The sequence below is a fragment of the Podarcis cretensis genome (assembly GCF_951804945.1).
Source record: "Podarcis cretensis genome assembly, chromosome: 2".
Classification (NCBI taxonomy): Eukaryota; Metazoa; Chordata; class Lepidosauria; order Squamata; family Lacertidae; genus Podarcis; species Podarcis cretensis.
This window is the reverse complement of record NC_137171.1, coordinates 121683741-121710317: the sequence shown is the minus strand read 5'-3', so window position 1 is coordinate 121710317 and position 26577 is coordinate 121683741. Positions and strand designations below refer to the sequence as shown.

The following is a 26577-nucleotide window of genomic DNA, read 5'->3' as shown; positions in this document are numbered from 1 at the left end:
AAAATGTCCCCTATGGGGGAAACTACAGAGAGGAAAAATATATTCCTCAAGGGCCACAGGTGAAAAAGCAAGAATGTGTGAGATAAAAATTAGGCAAATTGAAGGCAACGAAACTAGTTTACTTGGAGGAGTTCATGTGGCCCCACTCCCAGTGGGTCTCCCCTCCTAGAAGGCTGTGGGGACCAGGCAACAAGTCTTATGAACTGGAGGCCTGCAGCCCAAAAGAAGGGGCTGCTTATTTCGGATCAAACTCTGGCCATGAAGCTCCTGATCTGCCTCTTTTCTTTGCTGGCTTCCTCCTTGGCTGCCAGCAGAATCTGAAGCAAGAATCCCTCTCATCTCCTGCAGGAAAGTCGCCTCTCTCTTCAGCCACTCTGTTCCTTTTCTCTTTCAGTTTCAACTCCTGAGAATCTAAGTATCCCTCCTCCCTGCCAACCATCCCTCCCTGCCAATTTCTTTACCACCTCACAGAGAAGGTGGGTGGAAAACACTCAGCCAGAGCAGTTAGACTGCTTTTATACATTCCATGACATAGCATCCGCTTGGCCAAAGGCACAGGCAGGCAGTAACAACTTAGCCTATTTCATGTTGTTGTTGTTGTTTAGTCATTTAGTCGTGTCCGACTCTTCGTGACCCCCTGGACCAGAGCACGCCGGGCACTCCTGTCTTCCACTGCCTCCCGCAGTTTGGTCAGACTCATGATTGTAGCTTCGAGAACACTGTCCAACCATCTCGTCCTCTGTCGTCCCCTTCTCCTTGTGCCCTCCATCTTTCCCAACTTCAGGGTCTTTTCCAGGGCGTCTTCTCTTCTCATGAGGTGGCCAAAGTATTGGAGCCTCAGCTTCACAATCTGTCCTTCCAGTGAGCACTCAGGGTTGATTTCCTTAAGAATGGAGAGGTTTGATCTTCTTGCAGTCCATGGGACTCTCAAGAGTCTCCTCCAGCACCATAATTCAAAAGCATCAATTCTTCGGCGATCAGCCATCTTGATGGTCCAGCTCTCACTTCCATACATCACTACTGGGAAAACCATGGCTTTAACTATAACGGACCTTTGTTGGCAAGGTGATGTCTCTGCTTTTTAAGACGCTGTCTAGGTTTGCCATCGCCTTTCTCCCAAGGAGCAGGCGTGTTTTAATTTCGTGACTGCTGTCACCATCTGCAGTGATCATGGAGCCCAAGAAAGTAAAATCTCTCACTGCCTCAATTTCTTCCCCTTCTATTTGCCAGGAGGTGATGGGCCCAGTGGCCATGATCTTCGTTTTTTTGATGTTGAGCTTCAGACCATATTTTGCACTCTCCTCTTTCACCCTCATTAAAAGGTTCTTTAATTCCTCCTCACTTTCTGCCATCAAGGTTGTGTCATCTGCATATCTGAGGTTGTTGATATTTATTCCGGCAATCTTAATTCCGGTTTGGGATTCATCCAGCCCAGCCTTTCGCATGATGAATTCTGCATATAAATTAAATAAGCAGGGAGACAATATGCAGCCTTGCCGTACTCCTTTCCCAATTTTGAACCAATCAGTTGTTCCATATCCAGTTCTAACTGTAGCTTCTTGTCCCACATAGAGATTTCTCAGGAGACAGATGAGGTGATCAGGCACTCCCATTTCTTTAAGAACTTGCCATAGTTTGCTGTGGTCGACACAGTCAAAGGCTTTTGCATTGTCAATGAAGCAGAAGTAGATGTCTTTCTGGAACTCTTTAGCTTTCTCCATAATCCAGCACATGTTTGCAATTTGGTCTCTGGTTCCTCTGCCCCTTCGAAATCCAGCTTGCACTTCTGGGAGTTCTCGGTCCACATACTGCTTAAGCCTGCCTTGTAGAATTTTAAGCATAACCTTGCTAGCATGTGAAATGAGTGCAATTGTGCGATAGTTGAAGCATTCTTTGGCACTGCCCTTCTTTGGGATTGGGATGTAGACTGATCTTCTCCAATTCGCTGGCCACTGCTGAGTTTTCCAAACTTGCTGGCATATTGAGTGTAGCGCCTTAACAGCATCATCTTTTAAAATTTTAAATAGTTCAGCTGGAATATCATCACTTCCACTGGCCTTGTTATTTGCAGTGCTTTCTAAGGCCCATTTGACTTCACTCTCCAGGATGTCTGGCTCAAGGTCAGCAACCACACTACCTGGGGTGTACGAGTAATCCATATCTTTCTGGTATAATTCCTCTGTGTATTCTTGCCACCTCTTCTTGATGTCTTCTGCTTCTGTTAGGTCCTTTCCACTTTTGTCCTTTATTATGGAAATCTTTGTACGAAATGTTCCTTTCATATCTCCAATTTTCTTGAACAGATCTCTGGTTCTTCCCATTCTATTGCTTCCCTCTATTTCTTTGCATTGCTTGTTTAAGAAGGTCTTCTTGTCTCTCCTTGCTATTCTTTGGAAATCTGCATTCAATTTCCTGTATGTTTCACGATCTCCCTTGCATTTTGCTTGCCTTCTCTCCCCCGCTATTTGTAAGGCCTCATTGGACAGCCACTTTGCTTTCTTGCATTTCCTTTTCATTGGGATGGTTTTCGTTCCTGCCTCCTGTATAATGTTACGAGCCTCCACCCATAGTTCTTCAGGCACTCTGTCCAGCAAATCTAAATCCTTAAACCTGTTCCTCACTTCCACTGTGTATTCATAAGGGATTTGACTTAGATTGTACCTTACCGGCCCAGTGGTTTTTCCTACTTTCTTCAGTTTAAGCTTGAATTTTGCTATAAGAAGCTGATGATCTGAGCCACAGTCAGCTCCAGGTCTTGTTTTTGCTGACTGTATAGAGCTTCTCCATCTTTGGCTGCAGAGAATATAATCAATCTGATTACGATGCTGCCCATCTGGTGTTGTCCACATGTAGAGTCGTCTCTTGTGTTGCTGGAAAAGCGTGTTTGTGATGACCAGCTTGTTCTCTTGACAGAACTCTATTAGCCTTTGCCCTGCTTCGTTTTGATCTCCAAAGCCAAACTTGCCAGTTGTTCCTTTTATCTCTTGATTCCCTACTTTAGCATTCCAATCCCCTATAATGAGAAGAACATCCTTCTTTAGTGTCACTTCTATAAGGTCTTGTAAGTCTTCATAGAATTTGTCAATTTCAGTTTCTTCAGCACCAGTAGTTGGTGCATAAACTTGGATTACTGTGATGTTAAAAGGTCTGCCTTGGATTCATATCGAGATCATTCTATCATTTTTGGGATTGCATCCCAGTACAGCTTTCGCCACTCTTTTGTTGACTATGAGGGCCACTCCATTTCTTTTACAGGTTTCTTGCCCACAGTAGTAGATATGATGGTCATCCGAACTGAATTCGCCCATTCCCGTCCATTTTAGTTCACTGATGCCCAGGATGTCAATATTTATTCTTGCCATCTCATTTTTGACCACATCCAACTTACCCAGGTTCATGATTCTTACATTCCAGGTTCCTATGCAATCTTTTTCTTTACAGCATTGGACTTTCCTTTCGCTTCCAGGCATATCCGCAACTGAGCGTCCTTTCGGCTTTGGCCCAGCCGCTTCATCAGCTCTGAATCTACTTTGACTTGTCCTCCACTCTTCCTCAGTAGCATGTTGGACACCTTCCAACCTGAGGGGCTCATCTTCCAGCATCGTAACTTTTATATGCCTGTTGTCTTTGTCCATGGAGTTTTCTTGGCAGGGATACTGGAGTGGCTTGCCGGTTCCTCCTCCAGGTGGATCACATTTGGTCAAAACTCTCCACTATGACCTGTCCATCTTGGGTGGCCCTGCTCAGCATAGTTCACAGCTTCTCTGAGTTATTCAAGCCCATTTGCCACAGCAAGGCAGGTGATCCATGAAGGGGTTTGGCGAGTTACAATAATCTAAATTTCATTTGCATGCCAAGCTAGCAAAGGAATCTCAAGGGACTGCATCTCAGGCTGCTTGACTGACATTTTTCATTTTTTAAAAAAATAATATTTATTTCTTTTAAACCTTACCAACAAAAGAAAAAAAAAGAAAAAGAAAAAGAAAGAAAAAACAATACATTACAATATACACAATGCAACATTAACACATTAAACTAAACAAAATAGAACAAAAACAATTTAAAAACATACATCATACCATTTCAATGTCTTATCCTTCATTCCCTTGTTTCCTCGACCTCCTCTCACCTCCCTTTTTGTATTCCAATTCTATTAATTGTTTCAGCAACTCCTTTCCATCTTTCTCTATTTTCTGTCTTATAATTATTATTTTATTATTATAATAATTATTTTAACCTTGTTTTCCATTAATACTATAATAATTTATACTTGACTCCTTATAACATTTCTACTAAAGCCATATAATTTCATTCCAACATTTTTCTAACACTCATTAATTTTACAGTCTTTCTATAAACAGACTTTAAACTTTTCCCAATATTCTCCCTGGTCTCGGATTCTGCCAGTCATTTCTGTCAATTCCATATAGTCCATCAACCTGGTGATCTTCTGTCCGAGGCTCTTAACTCTTTTCCAAGTCCCTTCTGCATGTCTTCTTCATATTTATACATGTACTTTACTTTGTCTTCTGCAGATCTTATTCTTAATTTCCTTCCTTTGATGCTGAAGAGTAGATCTCGGGGAAGCTCCGACCTAGCAATGTTTTTATTTCTTCTCGACAGGTCAGCCAAATCTCCGTAGTTAAAACTAAAATCCAACAGATGTTTCAGGACGTGTTTCAAAATTCCTCCAAATCTGAAGGTCCCCACAACTCCAATCTCCTCCTGACCCAGGTCCAGGTCCCAAAGGTCAGTAAATCCCTGCATGAGGGGATCTATCCAACTTTCCTTCTCCAGTCCAAGCAGGGCTCCAATCCTCAAAATCTGACTTTCTCTGAATTCACTCATAGAAGGCAACAACTTATAGTCATCAAATTGCCTCTCTAAGACTGGGGCTCTCTCCCTCTCCACTTGTATTACTTTAGGTTCAACAACAACAACTTTCTCCCTCGCGTTCTCCACAGTTTGCCATATCAAAATAGATTCCTGTGTCGATTCCTGAATAGTTTCTGTATAAATATTCACTTTTTGTCCAAAATTAGTCACTTTTTGACCCAAATTATCAATTTTAATAGTCATCACGTCCATCTTCTTGTGAAGCTGTTCCAATGAATCACTTATCTTACAAAATGCAGTCACTAAGGCTTCTTCTGTCGACATTCTTAAACAATCCAAGGTCAATCCCTGGTTCTCACGATATTTTATCTTGCAGCTGGAGATCCCCCCAGCTCAACTCCTGTAACAGCTTCAAAGGCTCCCTCTAGAGGGAAACAATTTCTATTTGTATCAATCCTTTTAGGCACAGTTCAAGCAATAAAATTAGTTTCAATTTTTAGTTACTTTTACTCCTTTTTAAACACAGAAGGAGACAATGGAAACAATGTATTTCTCTTATTTAACTAGCTGTCAACAACAATTAACTTTCCCAAAACGTCGGTCTTGCTAGCAGCCCGTTTCCAGGTTCAGAGCGGTGGTAATTTAACTTTCTTCCCTCTCTCCTGCAGGCTTACGCGATCCAAAATTTCCCCCCTCTTCTCCTGCTTCCAAAGGGGGTTTAATAATTTTAGCCGACGGAAGTTTAATCCTTTACAGAGGACTTTCCAAGACTTTAGCTTACAAGCTCTTTGCTTCAATCTATTTACAAAAGGGGAAGGCAGACTTCCTGTTTAGAGCCTCCCCATTTCAATGCCAAATTAAGACGTTTAAAAATCCAATTTTCCGTTCTACTCACGGGTAGTTGTTTAGACTCAAATTGTCCACAGGAAAAAGTCAGCGCTCTCCGGCAACAGCAATGCGGCTTCACTCCATGAAAAAAGCAATCAATTCAAAGCACCGCACCGCTCAACCCACGTCGCTCCGGATCCCCGAAACCGGGTCTCCCCGCGAGTAGGGGAGGTGCAAAAGGTGCCAGCCGAATCCCACGTTCACAGGCTTCTCCCGCCTGTGATTTTAGTGGGTCTCCACCTTCGCTGTGGCGGCCAGACCCTAATTTCCACGGAGCGAATTCCTCCCGATCAGAGGAATTCCGCCATTCTCCGGAGGCACCAACCCGGAAGTTTGACTGACATTTTTCACAGGAGTTGAAGAATGGAGGCAGATTTTGCTGAGAAAGTACTCATCCTTCATTAACACTGGTGTGTGTTTGTTTCCAGGGTGGATTCCTGCCCTCACACTCTCTCTCTGCCACAAGTCACCCTCCTCCATTTCTCCACAGTCCCTAGTTGTATTTTCTCGCTTTCCCCTTTTTGCAATCCTCTGCTGCCCCCTGCCGGCTGCTTTCTTCCCCAGCTGAAGTGGAAATCAAGGGATTTCTAGGAAATCCTTCAAGGGACCAGTTGAAGCAAGTCACGAATTGCAAAAAAATGGTCACGGTTCCCACATATGTTACAGCTTTGGAATCGGTGCAAGTGGGTGTATGCCTACCTATGGTATGGAAAAGCGGAAATATATAAAACTTTTGCAAATCACGTAATCAAAAAACAAAAAAACAAAAACAAAACTATTTAGAGTTTGAGGAAAGTAAAAAAACTTATTAGAAAGAAAAACACCACTGCAGATATCCCCAGTGGAAGCTACAACCAGTAAAATAATAAATATGGATAAGCAGTGGTTAACTTACAGTGAAATTTTAGATCTTACAGGACAGGAACCAAAACTGAGAAATATCGAGGAATCAGTAAATCTGGTTATGGACTGGCTACAGGCTGTTAGGGAAATTCTGGAAGTGAGGATACTCGACAGTCCCAGCTGGTCGGGCAGAGTCCGTGGGTTCTCTCGGTCAGCAAAGGTAGGGGTCCAAGCCACAAACCGGAGCAAAACTTTGATCTAGACTTAGATCAAAGTTTATTGCGCAACAGGTTCAAACAACGGAATGAACCCCTCGAGAAAGGGGCGACATTGACTTTTTAAACTTCCCACCACATCCCATAATAATAATAATAATAATAATAATAATAATAATATTTATTTATACCCCACCCTCCCCGGCCAGGGCCGGGCTCAGGGTGGCTAACACCAATAAAATCACATTAAAAACATAATAGGGGGGAAAGAGAGGGGGGAACAAAACAAATTTAAAATACAGGTTAAAATGCAATTTAAAATGCAGCCTCATTTTAAAGTAGTCGATAAATCAAGACCATAAGGGGAAGGAGACATAAGGGTCAGACTGAGTCCAAACCAAAGGCCAGGTGGAACAGCTCTGTCTTGCAGGCCCTGAGGAAAGATGTCAAGTCCCGCAGAGCCCTAGTCTCTTGTGACAGAGCGTTCCACCATGTCGGGGCCAGAGCTGAAAAGGCCCTGGCCCTAGTTGAAACCAATCTAACCTCCTTGAGGCTCGGAACCCCCAAAGTGTTGTTATTTGTGGACCTTAAGGTCCTCCACGGGGCATACCAGGAGAGGTGGTCCCGTAGGTACGTGGGTCCTAGGCCGCATAGGACTTTAAAGGTCAAAACCAGCACCTTAAACCTGACCCTGGATTCCACCGGGAGCCAGTGCAGTTCTCAGTGGGAGAACTTCCTCCTGGGATTGTGGACTTTCAGGGCAACCCTGCCTTGGTCACCCCCAACCACACTCTGTCAGCAGGATCAGTCCCTCTCATCTCCTGTAGAAGAGTCGCTACACCCCATCCCCTCAGCCTCTCTACCTCTTTCTCAGTTCCCCACTTTCTCCGTTTCCCCCTTCAGCTCCTTCTTCCTCCCCCTCCAGCCTGTTTCTCAACTCACTGCCCCAGGGCATCATGGGAGCTCCAGGGTGGAGCCCCAGAGAACAGCAGCTGGTTGTCCTGGACCTGAAGCTCCATGAACCAGGCTGGAGAACTGGAACCTTGAAGGTATCGAGACAGAAAGAGGGTCTGGAGGAAACTGCCATTGCCACGGGGAGGGTCCGAATGCCCGCTGGAGCTCCTCATTCTCTGCCCAGCCTGAGGATGTTTGAGAAGACACCTCAGAGGTCACCTCTGGACCACTCTGGATCTCGTCAGGGGCAGTGTGGTTCTGGGGATGCAGGATGTGACCCAAGAGGGACACCTGGAGGGTCTGACTTTGATCCCCGCCCATTGGGGCTGATAAAATCTAGCAGGGAGTTGTTCAGTATAGATATCTTTTCCAAATGAGAGCAAAAGCATAAAGTGATGCTGCAGGATCACATTTCTTTCCAGTCTCTATACCTGCTTAAGGTACGTGATAGGTATGAGACTCGTTTATAATTATATTTTGGGAATGATTCCTTTTCTTCTGTAGCTGCATTGTTTTAGACCAGGGGTCAGCAAACTTTATCAGCAGGGGGCCAGTCTACTGACCCTCAGACCTTGTGGGGGTCCAGACTATTTTTTTTTTTTGGGGGGGGGAATGAATATATTCCTATGCCCCACAAATAACCCAGAGATGTATTTTAAATAAAAGGACACATTCTACTCATGTAAAAACACCAGGCAGGCCCCACAAATAACCCAGAGATGCATTTTAAATAAAAGCACACATTCTACCATAGCTGTCAACCTTCCCTTTTTTTGCGGGAAATTCCTTTACTCCAGTGCTGCTTCCCGCTGTTATCCCGGATTGTTAGATATCCTGTAGTCTGTCCCCGGGGCAGGTGAGGCTGCTGATCCCTTATTTTCGAGGCTCCCCGGAACAGGTGAGGCTGGTCCCTTTTTTTCAAATCTGAAAGTTGACAGCTATGCATTCTACTCATGTAAAAACATGCTGATTCCCATACCATCCGCGGGCCGGAATTAGAAGGTGATTGGGCCTGATCCAGTCCCCCCCCCCCCCGGGCCTTAGTTTGCCTACCCCTGTTTTAGACTTTATGGATGCCCCACACTCATATTACAAAGTATTTGCGTCCTGTGCTATAAATCAAGCACTGTTGCGAGTTGTTCTCCAATGTACTTTGTATCAATAAAAAACCAGGGAGCGGCGCAAGCAAATATTTTTTCCTGAAAATGTCAGCCAAGCGTTTGAGAACCGCTCGTGATGGAGGTTGTCTAAAGCGCAGGCGGCGGGCTCCCCCTGGCGGCGGAAGGGGGAGCGCGGCCGCGTGGGCGGGGGAAGGGAAGCGGCTGGATTTCCCCTTTCGAAAGCGAAAGTGGGCGCGGGTTCGAGCCCCCGCGAGCGCAGAAGAGCTGAGTTCCTCCCTGGGAGACCGGAGGGCAGGTAAGGCGGGCAGGGGAGAGGAAGGCCAGGGGGCTGTGGGGTGGGAGACCCAGGATAAGGGCATCAGGGGGGGGGGTGCTGGCTGGGGGGGGTAGCATGAAGCGCGGGGGTTCAATGCAAATAGGGGAGATGCTGGAAAAGAGGCTCTCGTGCAAGGGGGGGCTGGGGGTGGTGCATCAAGTGCGGGCGTTTTTCAATGCAAATCGGGGAGATGCTGCAGAAGAGGCTCTTGCGCAGTTTGTTTGTTTTTTTAAATAATTTTTATTAACTGGCCAATCACATCAAATTAAATCACATCATATAAATTCCGAATTACAAAGCCAAATTTTTAAATTTTGTTGGGGCAACCCATACTTCAAGATCCAAAGGGGAATTCAGATCATCTTCTTATTACTGCGTTAATGTCCAAATCAGTCCCAATCAGTCCAAACAAAGTTCATAATTCTATCCAGTCTTATCTTGGTGTTGCCACATCATATCTTGTTCATATAATTTCTCTTTTTCCTTTACGATCTCTTCTGTTAGTCTCCTTAAACCGATAGCAGGCTCTTGCGCAGTTTGATTTCTTCTTTTGGGGGGGCGGGGTTTACTTAATGTAAAATAATTTGTAGTCCCTGAGATCGGATCGGATCCGTGTCTTTCCATTTTAGGAGGGCTGGGACGCACACAAACACACAATAAAAATTCGCCCCACAATAAATATTTCCCCACCTTTTAAAACCATCCCGTTTCAGTTTTATTTTCTGATCCGAGATGAAAATAAAAACTGTGACAAGAAAGAACCCGGTTCCAGAAAGTGCAGCCCCGCCAGTCTCTTCGGAGCAAAATGCCCCAAACTAGAAAAGCCCCTCCAAGTTAGAAAAGTGGCTTCTTTTGGGTCTTGAAAGTTTTTTTATCACTTTCTGCGCAGTCTTGGTCAGTCTAACTCAGAGGTAGGTCTCTATTGGAGAATAAGCCCCCTTGATTTCTGTAGGGACTTACTTCTGAGTAACGGGCCTCATGTGCACTATTCATTTAAGCAATACTGTATTCTGTTGCCTTAAACGGTCATGTCCTCTCCCAAAGCCTCCTGGGAACTATAGTTTCACTTTCTGCGCAGTCTTGGTCAGTCTAACTCAGAGGTCTCTATTGGAGGGGAAGCGCCCTTGATTTCAGTAAGAACTTCTTGTTGTTGTTTAGTCGTTTAGTGGTGTCCGACTCTTCGTGACCCCCTGGACCAGAGCAGGCCAGGCACTCCTGTCTTCCACTGCCTCCCGCAGTTTGGGCCTCATGTGCACTATTCATTTAAGCAGTACTGTATAATATTGCTTTAAACCAGGGGTAGGCAACCTAAGGCCCGTGGGCTGGATGCGACCCAATTCCCTTCTCAATCTGGCCCAGAGACGGTCCAGGAATCAGCATGGTTTTACATGAGTAGAATGTGTCCTTTTATTTAAAATGCACCTCTGGGTTATTTGTGGGGTGTTTTTACCTGGTGTTTTTACATGAGTAGAATGTAGACTGTGGGTAGAATGGTTTTACATGAGTAGAATATGGACTGGCCCACAGCTGAAAAAGATGGCTGACCACGGCTTTAAACAGTCCTGTCCTCTCCCAAAGCCTCCTGGGAACTGTAGTTTCAGGCTGCAGAGAGTTGTTAGGAGACTTCGGTTCCCAGAAGAGGTTAGCAGTCAGTCCCTTTTCCCAGGGAGCTGAAGTTCTGTGAAGTTCATGCCGTTTTAAATGTTAGGATTGTTCTCTAAGTGCCAGAGGATAGCTTACCTCTGGCTCCTTCTTAAGCACAATGAAATTTTTATTTTGCTAAATGCTTAACAGTCATAGGATCGTAGGGCTGGAAGGAACCATGAGGGTCATTAGTCCAGCCCCTTGCAAGGCAGGAATCTTTTGCCCAGCATGGGACTCGAACCCACAACCCTGAGATTAAGAGTTTCATTCTCTACCAACTGAGCTATCCAGTAGCTGCTCTTGCGAGAACCCACCAGAGCCCCAGTAGGCTCCATTGAACACACTGGGAGTTGTTTCTGGGTGAACATAAATAGGATTGTGCTACTTGCTGGTGAGGTCACTGCCATGCCCATTTTACAGATGGGGAACTGAGACTGACAGAAAGCATCCAGAGGGTGGGATTTGTGCCTGGTGTCCCTTTAGGCCAGGGATGAGGAACCTCAACCTGGTACCCTGAATTACAACTCCCAGTATCCTCAGCCATTGTCCATGTTGGCTGGCACTGATGGGTGTTGCGGTCCCTCCAGTGTTGCATGGAACTCAGATTTTATCATGATGGTGATAATGATGATAATTTATTTATACCCCGCCCATCTAGCCAGCTCTCCCCAGCCACTCTGGGCGGCTCCCAACAGAATATTAAAAACACAATAAAACATCAAACATTAAAAACTTCTCTAAACAGGGCTGCCTTCAGATGTCTTCTAAAAGTCAGATACAGTGGTACCTTGGGTTAAGTATTTAATTCGTTCTGGAGGTCCGTTCTTAACCTGAAACTGTTCTTAACCTGAAGCACCACTTTAGCTAATGGGGCCTCCCGCTGCTGCCGCGCTGCCGAAGCACAATTTCTGTTCTCATCCTGAAGCAAAGTTCTTAACCCGAGGTACTATTTCTGGGTTAGTGGAGACTGTAATCTGAAGCGACTGTAACCTGAAGCGTATGTAACTTGAGGTACCATTGTAGTTGTTTATTTCCTTGACGTCTTATGGGAGGACGTCTTATTATAGTCGTATCTCAGAACTCAAACGGAATCCGTTCCGGAAGTCCGTTCGACTTCCGAAACTGTTCGACAACCAAAGCGCAGCTTCCGATTGGCTGCAGGAGCTTCCTGCAGCCAATCGGAAGCCGTGCCAGCCGTTCGGGTTCCAAAGAACGTTTGCAACCAAAATACTCACTTCCAGGTTTGCGGCATTCGGGAGCCAAAACGTTCAACTGCCAAGGCATTTGTGATCCTAGGTACAGCTGTGTTGTTGTTGTTGTTGTTGTTGTTGTTGTTGTAGTAGTAGTACAACAACTGTATTATTATTATTGTTGGTGGTGGTGTTCAATTCATATCCCACTCATCTGGCTGGGTTTCCCAAGCCACTCTGGGCAGCTTGCAACATATTTAAAAACACAATGAAACCTCAAACATTAAAATATATATATATATCCTATACAAGCAACAAGGTAAAGGTAAAGGTACCCCTGCCCGTACGGACCAGTCTTGACAGACTCTGGGGTTGTGCACCCATCTCACTTAAGAGGCCAGGGGCCAGCGCTGTCCGGAGACACTTCCGGGTCACGTGGCCAGCGTGACATCGCTGCTCTGGCGAGCCAGAGCCGCACACGGAAACGCCGTTTACCTTCCCGCCGGTAAGCGGTCCCTATTTATCTACTTGCACCCGGAGGTGCTTTCGAACTGCTAGGTTGGCAGGCGCTGGGACCGAGCAGTGGGAGCGCACCCCGCCGCAGGGATTCAAACCGCCGACCTTTCGATCGGCAAGTCCTAGGTGCTGAGGCTTTAACCCACAGCGCCACCTGCGTCCCTATACAAGCAACAAACAAACCAATAAATCAATAAAAACCAACAACAACAACAACAACAACAATAGTTTACAGTTATACTCAAAATAAATGCCAACCCCAAGTAAAAATTTAACCAACACCAACCTAACAAAACTAAAACAGAGGAACCAAAATTGGTACCTTTTAAAACATTTTAGCCAGTTGCCCCAACCCAGCAGTGTCCCAGTGGCCTCCCAGGAACCTCTTTTAGGCCAGGTGGAATGGGCCTTGCACCAGGGAGCAGGTCTCCCTTCCAGCACTCGCGGTGGCAGTAAAGTGTGGGCTAGGCTGCTGAGATTCTCCCTGCACAAACTCTCTCTCACACTTCAGACTGTTAATTACACCTGGCCATTCCTTCTCTCCCCAGACTCGGCCGCCATGATGCTGCCTGCCCCCTTGAAGCTGGCCGTCCCTCTCATCCTGTGCGACATGGTCCTCCTCCCCTTGCTAGATCTCCAGCGCTCCGCCTTGGCCTCCCTGGGGGTCCCTGCGGCCTGGCTGGAGGCGGCTCTGCGCCTGCTGGTTCTCTGTGGGGCCCGGGGGCTCCTCTCCCTGGCCTGGCCCTCCCAGATGCCCCTCGCAGGCCTGGCTGCTGTGAGCCTGCTGCAGCCCCTCTATCTCGCCGTGGGGCGCTGCTTTGGAGACCCTCCGTTCCTGCTGTCGTCAGCCCCTCGGTCCTGGCTCCTGCTGGGCTATGGAGCAGTGGTTCTGGCCCACTTCATCTGGGACGTCCTGGGGCAAAGGGAGGAGGAGGAGAACAAGGGAGGAGAAGACAAGGCCACCCTCTGGAAGCTGGTGAAGCTCTTCCGCCCAGATGTGTCCTACCTCGCAGGGGCGTTTTTCTTCCTTACCACGGCTGTGCTTTGTGAGTAGGGTTGGTTTGCATGTGTGTGTGAGAGAGAAGTGGGAAGTGAGAGAGATACATACAGTGGTGCCTCGGGTTACATGCGCTTCATGTTACAGACTCCGCTAATCCAGAAATAGTACCTCGGGTTAAGAACTTTGCTTCAGGATGGGAACAGAAATCACGCTCCGGCAGCACAGTGGCAGCGGAAGGCCCCATTAGCTAAAGTGGTGTTTCAGGTTAAGAACAGTTTCAGGTTCAGAATGGACCTCCGGAACAAATTAAGTACTTAACCCAAGGTACCACAGTACATATTATTTGGAAATAGAAGACCGTATGTTTGGTACACCTCCTTTCCACACAGGCTGTAAAAGCTTTATTGCCAGTGAAATGTAAATAATGGCCTTGAGAGGTTATAACTCAGTAACAATGACTGAACAGGGAAAGGAAATAATCTGGTTTGTGTACGGAAAGGAAGACTCTCCGCTCAAAAGGTTCGCACAAACAGGCAGAGGCTGGAAACTGAGGGATAATTCAGGGTGGAAAGAAGAATGAAAGATTTAAATTACTATGACCTCACTCGTCGTTATTTGATATCATTTTGTTTTATCTACATGCATGAGTTGGTAAAGGGACAGCTGAGGAATGAGGAGTTTGCCGGAAAATTGATGTTAATTAGAGCAGGGCTGCCATGCGTCTGGAATTTCCAGGACACAGCCGGGATTTGGCCAATTTAGGAAGTATAGATTTTGGCAAATTTCCTTAAAAATAGTTTTTTTGTGTGTGATTTTGCTAAACATTTTTTGCAATATGGGAACCCTAAATTAGAGATAAATCTGTAAAATAAATAACATGTAGAAGGGGAAGAAATGGAATATATCTAAGAGTGTGGGAAACCCATTTTTAGAAAAAAGAATGTATTAAATTAAGTTTATAGTGGTACCTTGGGTTACATAAACTTCAGGTTACATATGCTTCAGGTTACACACTCCGCTAACCCAGAAATAGTGCTTCAGGTTAAGAACTTTGCTTCAGGATGAGAACAGAAATCGGGCTCCAGCGGTGTGGCAGCAGCAGGAGGCCCCATTAGCTAAAGTGGTACCTCAGGTTAAGAACAGTTTCAGGTTAAGAACGGACCTCTGGAACGAATTAAGTAGTTAACCTGAGGTACCACTGTACTTTGGTTTTGATGTGTTATAAGTTTGAAAACAAATAAAAATTAATTAGCTCAATTTCAGATGGAGCCATGCCCTCCACCTGAAATCTTGGAGAAGCTCTGCCTGTCTGTGCAGGGAGGTGTCAACGGGGTGAATGGGCTCTTCCTGTTTCCAAAGAGTCCCCCCTCCCTGTTTTCAAAGCGCAAACTCTCTGCAGGTGAAACCTTCATCCCTTACTACACGGGAAGCTTGATTGACATCTTGGGCAAGAAGTACGACTCGGATGCCTTCTCGTCCGCCATCTTCCTCATGTGCCTGGTGTCGCTCGGAAGGTGGGTTTCTTCCTGACAACACCCCCTGCCCAAAAAACAAAGGAGCCCTGGCTCGGCTGGGGTGTGTGCAATTTTCTCATAATCTGGGGAGTTAAATTATTTCTTTGGAATTAAATTGAATTCAGAAAGCAGTTCGGGGGGGAAGGGGGTGCTTGGAGAACTGCTTTCTACTGCAAAGGAAAGCCCCCATGTTTCCAGAATGTGACTCAAAAAGGTGATCACATCTTGGGGGGTGCCCCAGAAACTCCGATTTTGCCATTTCGATTCCTACCCTCCAGAGTGGGACTCAGACATTCACAGTTTCCTTTTGTAGAGCAGTCTCCATTTCTGTTCCAGCTCACTGTCTGCCGGCGCACGGGGGGGACTCTTCACGATGTCCTCTTCCCGGGCCATCATCCGGATCCGAAGCTGCCTCTTCTCTTCTCTCGTCCGGCAAGACCTGGCGTTCTTCCAGGAGGTGAAAACAGGTGAGAGCCCCTAGCTCCAAACCCAGGCCTGCCTTTCACTCCAGCTCCCTGAGTGTCTTCTAGTCATAGCTGCCAACTTTTCCCTTTTTTAAAGAGAAATTCCCATATTCCAAATAGGATTCCTCGCAATAAAAGGGAAAAGTTGGCAGCTATGCGTCTAAGTGCACGTACAGAGCACTTGTGGTGGTTCCTCCTTGCAACACCTCTGTTATGACCGGGCCTTAAATATTCCCATTTTATGGGTTGCATAACTGAGGCTCCATGAGGAACGCCAAGATGTGAGGCTTTCCAGGATATGAACTTGGGTCTCCCAAGATCCTGCTTCAGCCACTCAAGTGGGCAACTCTTTTCATGTTTGTTTTTGCTGCCGAGTTCAGAGGTAAGGAATATCCTGGTTCCCTCCGGATATTATGGGACCCCCAACTCCCATCAGCCCCAGCCAGCATGCCCAGTGGGCAGGGATAATGGGAGTTCTAGTTCATCAAGAGCGTCTTCTTTCCTTCATCTGTTCATCAAAGGACTTGATTCATCTATCGGTCGTTCTCTCCATCCCTCCATCTGCTAATCCACCAACTATTTCTCCTTTCCGTCCTTTTCTTTTAAAAGTGTTTTTCTTTTCACTTTCTCATGCACAGAAAGCAATAGTCACAACAATCAGCAATAGAGAGAAAGAGGAGTTTCTTCCTGTCCTTACAAGATGTTCTGTCTTTCTTTCCCCCAGTTGTTGCTGTTATCCGTCTTGCCTCGGGCAGAGCTTTTTTATTTTTTAAAAAATATTTTTTATTAGAATGCGCTTTTGATCCCTCCAGTCTCCCGGCTCTGAGCGGCCTCTTTTTTCGCCCCACAGGAGACCTGACCTCCCGCCTCTCCAGAGACACCACCATGATGAGCGACTGGGTGCCTCTCAACGCCAACATCTTCCTCCGCAGCCTGATCAAGGTCTGTGGGCTCTGCGCCTTCATGCTTGGCCTCTCGTGGCGCCTGACGTTGCTCACCCTCGTTGAGGTGCCAGTCATGCTGGCGGCCCAGAAGGTCTACGATGCCCACTACAAGGTGAGGGAGCCCTTGGGAGCAGGCGGGGGGAGACTGGGAGCTGCGAGTTCAAGAAACGAAAGGGGAGCTTCTTGCCAGGGATTGCTGTTCCCTGTTTTCCAAACCTTTGAGAGAAATATTAAAGGCAATTCCCAGAATTCTTTTGGGGAAGCCATGACTGCTGTAAGGGTGCTTTATAAATATATGGTGTGGATGTGAGAAGTGGGAATAGATAGACATAACATTCTACAAGGACAGGAAGGAATACCACAAACAGAATAACTGACACAAGCAGGAGGAAGAGGGATATATAGTTTGAATGCTTCACCTATGGGTTTATAAATCATTTAATGTGTCAAGACGAGTGGATGTCGTTAATATTGCAGTTGTTGAATAAGGGATTGTTATTTTGACTAGAGTGTAATTGAGATGGATAAGATTTTGGAATGCAGAAACAAAGCAAATCATCAAACCCATCAATTCTAGCACGCGGGAGGCCACCCGAATCATATAATTTGGCACCTGAATGATTGGGATTAGTACTTGTATTGTATTAAAAGACGCCTTCTCCTTGGGAGAAAAGCAATGACAAACCTAGACAGCATCTTAAAAAGCAGAGACATCACCTTGCCAACAAAGGTCTGTATAGTTCAAGCTATGGTTTTCCCAGTAGTGATGTATGGAAGTGAGAGCTGGACCATCAAGAAGGCCGATCGCCGAAGAATGGATGCTTTTGAATTATGGTGCTGGAGGAGACCCTTGAGAGTCCCATGGACTGCAAGAAGATCAAACCTCTCCATTCTGAAGGAAATCAGCCCTGAGTGCTCACTGGAAGGACAGATCCTGAAGCTGAGGCTCCAAGACTTTGGCCACCTCATAAGAAGAGAAGACTCCTTGGAAAAGACCCTGATGTTGGGAAAGATGGAGGGCACAAGGAGAAGGGGGCGACAGAGGACGAGATGGTTGGGCAGTGTTCTCGAAGCTACAAACATGAGCTTGACCAAACTGCGGGAGGCAGTGGAAGACAGGAGTGCCTGGTGTGCTCTAGTCCAGGGGGTCACGAAGAGTCGGACACGACTAAACGACTAAACAACAACAACAACTTGTATTATAATTTGGCAATGTTATAATGAGGCTACCACTGGATTATGGTAATTGAAAACTAATAACAATTATTGTTAAAAAAAGAGAAGTGATCTTACCCAAGGAGCCTTTGTGTTTGACTCTGCTTGTGAGGCCAGCTGTTTTGATTTTTAAACTTTTGTTACGTTTGCCTGTTTTTAGCACATTGAATATTTCCACTGCTGCTTGGTTTTTATTTTTCTATGCTGCCTGGTGTTTTTTTTTACGTGACAGGGAGTATATCAATATTTTAAAATAAACGGAATGGAACGGAGTTATGGTCGATTTGCTGGTCTCTTTGGATTTGGTAATGTTGTGGACCAGAGATAAGGAGCCTGATGCCTTCTAGAGACTGTTGGACTACAACTCCCATCAGCCCCAACCAGCAGGGCCAATGGTCAAGGATGCTGGGAGTTGTAGTCTGTTGAACCCTGCTGTCAATCAGTCATGTTAAGGTAAGCTAAAGCACACACCCCTAAAGGAATCCTGGGAAGTGTAGTTTGTTAGGGGTGAGGGATAAACTACAGTTCCCAATGTTCATTTGGGAGGGGGGAAATGGGCTTTGAACATTCTTTAAAGGAATGGTGCGCTCTTGGCCTGAAGCAATTGGATCTTGCAGCCAGACCCAGTGGTCTGCCCCCCTCTGGCATTTAGCGCAGGCTCCTAAACTCTCCCCTTTGCCATTTCTTTTGCTTTCTGCAGGTTCTTCTGCAGGCGATCCAGGACTCCCTGGCACGTTCTGGGGAGGTGGTGCGGGAGACAGTCTCCTCCGTGGAGACGGTGCGCAGTTTCGCCACCGAGGAGGAGGAGTCTGAGCGCTACGATGCGGCCTTGGCCGAGACCCACCGGCTGAAGGACCGGAGAGATTGGGAGAGCGCCGTCTACTTGCTCCTCAGACGGGTGAGTCCTTGGGGTCTTGTGTAGGGGAGAGGCTTGGGAGGGGTCAGAAAGGGGGCAAGCATTCTCCCAAGGAGAGCAGTGGCAGGAGAGCTTTCTGGAAACGGCACCCCTTTCTTTCGTTCTTCCATTGTCCAATCAGCTTGGCATCCCAGGCAGCTTTTTCAAGGTCACTGTTCACGTGGGAATATCGAGCGTTGGTGGTGTTATGTATTCAGTGGTCTGTGTTTGCCTGAGCTTGGGTCTGGACTAAGGATTCTGAGCTCCTGTGTTCGGATTCGATACATGATATCCAATCACAGAACGTTTCAGGATTTGGGCCTCTGCCATTGGGCCTTAAACTCTGAGTCATGATTTGCAGCTTAGAAGTATAGACAGCCAATCATGGTGGGAGTGGGCCAGGCCTTCAGAAATGTATATAAGCAGTTGTTTTGCCCCTGTGGTCCAGTTCTGTTAGTGTAATAAAGGTTCTTGCTGTTATCACAGTGTCTTCGGGTACCTCGGGTTACATACGCTTCAGTTACACACTCTGTTAACCCAGAAATAGTGCTTCAGTTTAAGAACTTTGCTTCAGGATGAGAACAGAAATCGTGCTCTGGCGGCGCAGCAGCAGCAGGAGGCACCATTAGCTAAAGTGGTGCTTCAGGTTAAGAACAGTTTCAGGTTAAGAACGGACCTCCGGAACGAATTAAGTACTTAACCTGAGGTACCACTGTAGTGTCTTCATACTGGCCAGTTTGTTTATGGATGTACAGGGTGAGGAGGTATGGCAGGGGGCAGAATCAGGCCCACAGGCAGGCATGGGGAATTCAACATCCTACAATCCCCTCTCATATGCCTAAAAAGGTAAAGGGACCCCTGACCATTAGGTCCAGTCGTGGCCGACTCTGGGGTTGCGGCACTCATCTCACTTTATTGGCCAAGGGAGCCGGCGTACAGCTTCTGGGTCATGTGGCCAGCATGACGAAGCCGCTTCTGGCAAAGCAGAGCAGCGCACGGAAACAGCGTTTACCTTCCCGCCAGAGCGGTACCTATTTATCAACTTGCACTTTGACGTGCTTTCCAACTGCTAGGTTGGCAGGAGCAGGGACCGAGGAACGGGAGCTCACCCCGTCGCGGGGATTCGAACCGCTGACCTTCTGATCGGCAAGCCCAAGGCTCAGTGGTTTAGACCACAGCGCCACCCGCGTCCCTTCTCATATACCTACCAGTGGGATAAATCAGGCTGGTCGGTGAAAGGGTCTTTGTACTGGTGACCCCACAGACGTGGGATGCTCTTCTAGGTGGGGGGCACATGGCCCCCTTTCTTCCAGACCTTTAAGTGCACTCTGAAGACCTCCCTGCTCTGTGCTGTTTTTCCTTTAAAAACTTTTAAAACTGAGCATTGCTTGCCAAAAGGCCTTCAGTGGGTTGGGCAGAGCGGTCCTCTGTCATAGCCCAGCCGGAAGCTCCAAAATAGAAACAAGAGGACGGGGGAAATCACGAAGAACTTTCCAAAAGGATACAGGCCTATTTAATTCTGATTTAAACTGGGTGCATCTTTGACTCTTGGAGAACCTGGGAAGGAGGGGGAAATCTGTCAACATCCATTCTCCCGGTTTCTCTCTTTTTGCAATCTTAAATTCTGTTCTTCACATTTCTGCACCGATTTGTGACTTTTCTTTTTTAGAAACACACATGAGCATTTCATTTCAGAGTGGCTTTCTCCTAATAAACATATGCAGTTTCAAGTAATGGGCACATTTCTGCAAGCATTTCCTCTTAATACACATTACTTGGCTGGAGCAGTGCATTGCCAAATTTGGAGAAGTCTAGATTTCAAAGTCTGCCTGTCTTTAGGTTTTTTGTCTCGTTTCGGGAAAGTGCAGATTTGATAGATTCAGAGACCAACTGAATTGAATTTCATCCTTGGAGGGGAAAGGGGTGAGCAGAACAGCCAAGCCGTCAAACGTGGCTACGAGGGTGGCTACCGGTCTCCAACATCTTCCCCCGAATTTCTCTCTCTAGCTCCTACAGCTGGGTCTGAAACTGATCATGCTTCACTCTGGGTACCAGCAGATCCGTTCTGGCCTCATGACCCAAGGGAACCTGTTCTCCTTCATCCTCTACCAGATGGACTTCGGGGACTACATACAGGTGGGTGAAAATCCGCAACGGGAGGCTGCAACAGTGCTGGCATTCCAGCCTTGAATGGCATTCCGGCTATTCCGCAACTGGAGTCACGCTTTCAGCTTTTTAAATGGGTGTGATGCTCCTGCCCTTCCCTTCATTCTCCACATACTGTGTCCATCTTCTGCTTCTACATCCTTCAAGGAACTGCCTTATATTGAGTCAGACCACTGGTCCATTGGGTTCAGCATTAACCAGTGGCAGCTCTGTAGGTTTGCTGCCTCAGGTGGCAAAATGTCTTTTTTTAAAATATATATATATATATTTTTAATCATTTTCCACAATCATTTCACATTTTATCACACATTCATCTCTTTTTTTGACTTCCCTCAGCTCCTCTGCCGATCTTTCGTTTGCATCAATATTATTAACACATTTCTTAACTTAGTATTGCCTTTAGATATCTCCTTCCCTCCTCTTATTTTCTTTTTAACAATATTCCTCTGTTTTTCACAGAGTCTCTTGAAAAACAACAAACGTTATCTGTTCATCACATATGCTTTTCAGATAATCTGTAAATCTTCCCCAGTTCTCGATGAACTTTTGGTCTCGTTGATACCGAATCTTCCCTGTTAGTTTGTCCAATTCTGCATAATCAGTCAATTTCAGTCTCCATTCTTCCACCGTCGGTAGCTCTTCCTGTTTCCATTTTTGGGCCAGAAGTATTCTCGCTTCTGTAATTGCGTATTGAAAAAGTTTACAGACTTTTTTTTTTTTTTTAAATAAAATTTTATTAATTTTCCAATTTTTAACAAACACAACAAAAACAACATAGAAACAAACACATAAAATCATAATTTCTTAACCTTATTTCCATAAGCCTCTTTTCTCGGACTTCCCCATACCTTCCCCTTTTTGCATCCTTTTATTTTTAACAATTATTCAACAACCCTTTTAGCCAATTAAATATAAATTCATTCTCCCTTTCAATTTCACCCTAAATCAAACAAAATTTACCGCTATAATTCTACGTCTTCCTTTCCCTTAGCATTTTAGCACTCCTCTATTTTATAGTAGCTCTTAAGATATATTTTGAACTTCTTCCAGTCTTCTTCCACAGTCTCTTTCTCTTGGTCGCGGATTCTGCCGGTCATTTCTGCCAGTCCCATAAAGTCGATCACTTTCGCCTGCCATTCCTCCAGCGTGGGTAGCTCTTGTGTCTTCCAATACTTTCCTAGAAGAATCCTTGCTGCCGTAGTAGCGTACAAAAAGAAATTTTTATCCTTCCTCGGCACCAGCTGGCCCAGGTGGCAAAATGTCTTGAGCTGCTGGCAACTCCCATTTTGGCCTTGAAGGGCCAGGGCCAAGATGGTGCCAAGGTCTTCTTCGCTGGCGATCCCTCACAGCCGAGTAAGATTGTCTTCCATAACCCTGGTCTTAACAGTGAGTTTGTAGGTTTCTGGGCGGGAGCTGATCACGGTGAGGGTTTGCCAAATGTGCCTTCCTTTTAGCTAGTTTCTCCCTTTCGTCCTGAGTTTGAGCATCTTCAAAATCCATGACACCTTTGGTAAAGGCTGTTCTCCAATTGGCGTGTTCGCAGGCCAGAGTTTCCCATTTGTCGGTGTTTATACTTCATTTTTTGAAATTTACCTTGAGAGCGTCCTTAAACCTTATCAGAGCTCTGCATATTCCCTTTTAATTATACAACAGGGCTTTGCTTTGCTGGCTTCTCTCCCCTCTTTTTTTCTTTTTAAAATTCCTCTTATTGAAGGCAAGGTTGTTTTATGTGTTCTGGCAACTCCAGGAATTTGCACCGTAGAACTTCGTGAAGCCAGCGTCATAAATTTGTTTTAACAAAGCCTTGCAGCCCTCGCCCTGATTTCCTGTTGGCTATATCTCCACATTTTGAAAACTGATTTTAAAACTTATTTTAAGGACTTTTAACCTTCAAAACCTCTGAATCTCTTTAAATCCTTTTTAATTCCTTTGACCCCCTATATTTTAAACAAACTGAAAGAGAGGGGAAATTGCTGTTGCCAAAGAGACTACATTGAAAGAACGTCCCGTTTGGTTTTTATCTTTTTACCCTCCTCTCTATTACCTCCCTGTCCACAAAGTAGCTGTAGATAAATCTGGACTGGATGAGACTGTGGATTTGGGTCTCCACCAATTGATCTGAAAAGTATACTTATTTATCAGTATATTCCTGATACATGCTGAATTCCAGAAATGAGAAGAGCAAAAAGACCCAGGTGTCCCGATACGGATAGAGATTCGCGGTCTTTAATTCTCAAGCAGAGTAACTTGGACATTTATTTTCTGCCTCTTAAAGAGTCCATATCATCACCAAAAATAAATAAATCCCTTTTTCCCTCTGCAGAGGAGACACTCCCTGGATTTAAGAGAAGGATAAAGCGAATGCTCCCCTAATTGTGGGATTGTGAAATAAGTTTAGCATATTGACAAACCTCCTCGCCTTGCTCTTCTTTCACCCCTCACAGACCCTGATGTACATATACGGAGATGCGCTCAGCAATGTGGGAGCTGCAGAAAAAGTGTTTGCCTACCTGCACCGGGAACCGTCCGTTCGCACTGAGGGGACGCTGGCCCCGGACTTCCTCCGAGGTCACGTCTCCTTCAGGAACGTCTCCTTCTGCTATCCTTCCCGCCCTGATCTTCAGGTCTTAAAGGTACATGGCCAAGAGTCCGGTCCCCTGAGGATGTTGGAGCAGAGAATCTTGGCTCAGTGGTGCTGGGAGGCAGTTTGAGATTCTGGACTTCACGGCCTTATGGGGAGGCCTGTCTCTTTAAGTGAGAACGGGGACCCCATAGACCGACCTCCCAATGCGGTGGGCCAGCCCTCCTTAAACCCCATTTGGGCCAAAGGTTCAAAGCAGCATCATACCACTTTAAACAGTCCTGGCTTACCCCAAAGCATCCTGGGAACTGTAGTTTGCTAAGGGTTCTGAGGGTGGTTGAGAGACCCCTTATTCCCCTCAGGGAGCTACATTTCCCAGAGTTCCCTGTGGTGAGGGATGGCTTGTTGAAACCACGCTGGGAATTGTAGAACGGTCTTTCAAACCCCATCTAGGTTTATAGCTGTCTGGTGGCTGTGAGTTCCATAGGTGAATCACAGCCCTGGTTTTTTCTCCTTTCCTCGCTCCTCCTGTGCAGAACGTCTCCTTTGAGCTCCGTCCCAGGGAGGTGGTGGCGCTGGTGGGTCTCAACGGCAGTGGGAAGAGCACCTGCGTGGCACTGCTGGAGCGGTTCTATGAGCCCCAGTCTGGGGAGATCCTGCTGGACGGGGTCCCGATCCGGGATTATGAGCACAAGTACCTGCACAGCAAGGTGAGCCAGGGGGGCCACAAAGGGTGTCTGACATCAAACTCCTGTTTCCCCTTCATTATTTATTATTCATTTTATTTATTGAATTTATATACCGCCGTGTGCCCTCAGGTCTCAGGGTGGTTTACAGAATACAGTCATACCTCGGGTTACAGACGCTTGAGGTTGCGTTTTTTTGGGTTAGGGATGCGGTCGCACATCAACAGAAGCGCTGAATTGCAACCCACGCAGATCATGTTTGCAACCCGAGCGTCCACTGTAAAATCATAATATAAAAAACACAAAATCCATAATCCATTCTTTCTTATGGAATATGCAGAAATGGCGAAACTCTACTGGAAGAATAAGAAATCAAGATAACAAGTTTTTTTAAATAAAAGAATGGAAATGGTTTATTAAATATTTACAGATAAATTGTAAACAGATAAAAACAGTGGCAGGATTAAAGAGGGGGAAGAAAGTCAAGTTTTAAAATGTCATAACGATTGTAAAATCAGTGAAATGTATATATCTGAAAAGTATAAATGATTTTTTTAAAATCCATAATCCAAATAAAAACAACAGCCCAATAACCCCCCCCCCAAAAAAAACCCCTATATTTTAAAAGGACATAGGCTCCCAAATTATTCATTTCTCACAAGATTTATATACCACTTATTTGTAATAAAACCTCAAAGCAGTTAGCAAGAAGAAACAATTTAAAAAGTTGAAAAAGTTGAAAACAACTATTTACAGCATTGAAATATAATTAAAATCAACCATAAGCTAAACAAACAAACAAAACCCAGATTGAAACGCTTGTTAGTGTTCCCCAAATTTTGATAGGGTTGCCTGAACATGTATGTTTTAGCAGGCCCGGAAAAGAATACAGCAAAAACGTCTGCCTGATGTCAATTGGCAGGGAGTTCCAAAGGACTTTTGGGATGTTAGAGAGTTGTCAGTGCCAAGGGGAAGGCGGTTCTGTTTTTCACAAAACAGGAAGCATCTTTTGCAAAACAGGAAACAACAAGGTGTGGCTGAGCAATGGAGAGGAAATGTGGGTTGCAAAAGGCCGTGCCCACCAAGATTTCGTGATACACAAACACATCCCAGCCTGGTACTTAAGCTGTAAACTGTGGTTTTTTTCCAGGGGAGGGTGACCAGAGACGAGTTCCCATAAGGAGATGCTTGCAAGGAATAATTGTGGCTGTTGAGCCTTGAGAAGGGATGGTTCAGAGGGGATACGAGAGCCCCCTTCAGATATTTGAAAGGATGGAAGGACCTGCCCCTTCCTGTTCACTCAGTTTCTCATCTTTCCAACTTTAATTTAGTTCTGTACAGTAATGCAGCAATTTGTGGCTTTTGCTTTTAAAAATCTGCATGAAAATTTTTCAATATTTCAGTGCAAATCTCTCCTAATGAACATGCTATTGTCTGCAGATTTGACTAATGCACACATTTTTGCAAGCAATTTCTCCCAATGAAAAAGCATTTTTGTAGGCTGTTTTCACTAAAATCTTCATTTCTTATGCACATTTTTGTAACGCTTCGAGTTGGGAAACAGGGTTGCAAAATTCAGAGAATTGTTAATGTTGAAGGTTCGCCTGTGTTTCGGTTCTTATATTGTTTGAGAAGGTGCAAATATGGTGGAGTGTGCTTTAAATGCAAAATGAATCCAATTTCTCTCTAGTCATCACACCTCATTCTGCTTGCAGGTGGCGCTGGTGGGACAGGAGCCGGTCCTCTTTTCTGGGTCCATATGGGACAATATCGCCTATGGGGTGCAGGATTGCAGCCAGGAAGAGGTGGCGGCTGCGGCAAGAGAAGCCAACGCCTTAGGCTTCATCAATGAGCTGGAAGGAGGGTTCGCCGCAGGTGGGTGAAACTTCTTTCCTCCCGTCTTCTTTTGTCTCTTCTGGCCTGATTCTTACCCTCTCTGAGATAACATGAATTTCTGTGGCCCACTGAATTCCTCCAGGAAAATTGGTGGGGCTCCAGGCCCTTGTGACGAGTGAGAATTCCAGACTCTGAGCCTCAGCTCCTCTTGTCACTGTGCCCGACCCCCCACCCAACGGCTCACTCCATCCCATCAAATGAACCCAGGAGTTCGGGACCCTCCTTTACCTGCGACTCACCTTTTGCACCCCTGCCACCACTCCCACTCCTCTGGCAACCAGGCTTTCTTTTCCCCTCTTCCCACCCCTTCTCTCTCGTTCTTGCCTTCCTGCAGATGTCGGGGAGAAGGGAGGCCAGCTGTCCGCAGGGCAGAAGCAGCGCCTGGCCATCGCCCGCGCCCTGATCCGGAACCCCAAGGTCTTGGTGCTGGATGAGGCCACAAGTGCTTTGGATGTGGAGAGCGAAGCTGCCGTGAGTGTCGGGGGGGGGGAGGAATTGTGGGACTTGGTTGACATGAGAAGCGTTAGCCATGAGTGGGTGCGGCGGTTTTATATTATTGTTATTTATAATATTAATAAGCGGACTTGCATTTTCCAGTGCCAGGCAGCTTTTAGTAAAATGTTCACTGGGGACCAGATCAACTTGCCTTTTCAGTTTTTTCCATCATTTCCCCCCAGTTTGGCCAACCTTAGG

General features: G+C 46.0%; 2 protein-coding genes across 2 annotated transcripts in view; both read left to right on the top strand.

Annotated features, from left to right (window-relative positions):
* The window catches only part of LOC307207888 (antigen peptide transporter 2-like), a 91239-nt gene that overhangs the window by 61490 nt on the left and 3172 nt on the right, over positions 1–26577 (top strand). The gene's annotated exons all lie outside the window — the stretch shown is intronic.
* The window catches only part of LOC307207897 (antigen peptide transporter 2-like), a 20732-nt gene continuing 3172 nt past the window's right edge, over positions 9018–26577 (top strand). Inside the window, exons 1-11 of the mRNA XM_079962197.1 lie at positions 9018–9152; positions 13072–13569; positions 14923–15037; positions 15374–15504; positions 16352–16557; positions 18361–18558; positions 20563–20691; positions 23166–23354; positions 23839–24012; positions 25704–25863; positions 26219–26355. Of these exons, the coding sequence (XP_079818323.1) occupies positions 13083–13569; positions 14923–15037; positions 15374–15504; positions 16352–16557; positions 18361–18558; positions 20563–20691; positions 23166–23354; positions 23839–24012; positions 25704–25863; positions 26219–26355 (1926 nt within the window). The 5' untranslated portion in view covers positions 9018–9152; positions 13072–13082. The remainder of the gene's footprint in view (positions 9153–13071; positions 13570–14922; positions 15038–15373; positions 15505–16351; positions 16558–18360; positions 18559–20562; positions 20692–23165; positions 23355–23838; positions 24013–25703; positions 25864–26218; positions 26356–26577) is intronic.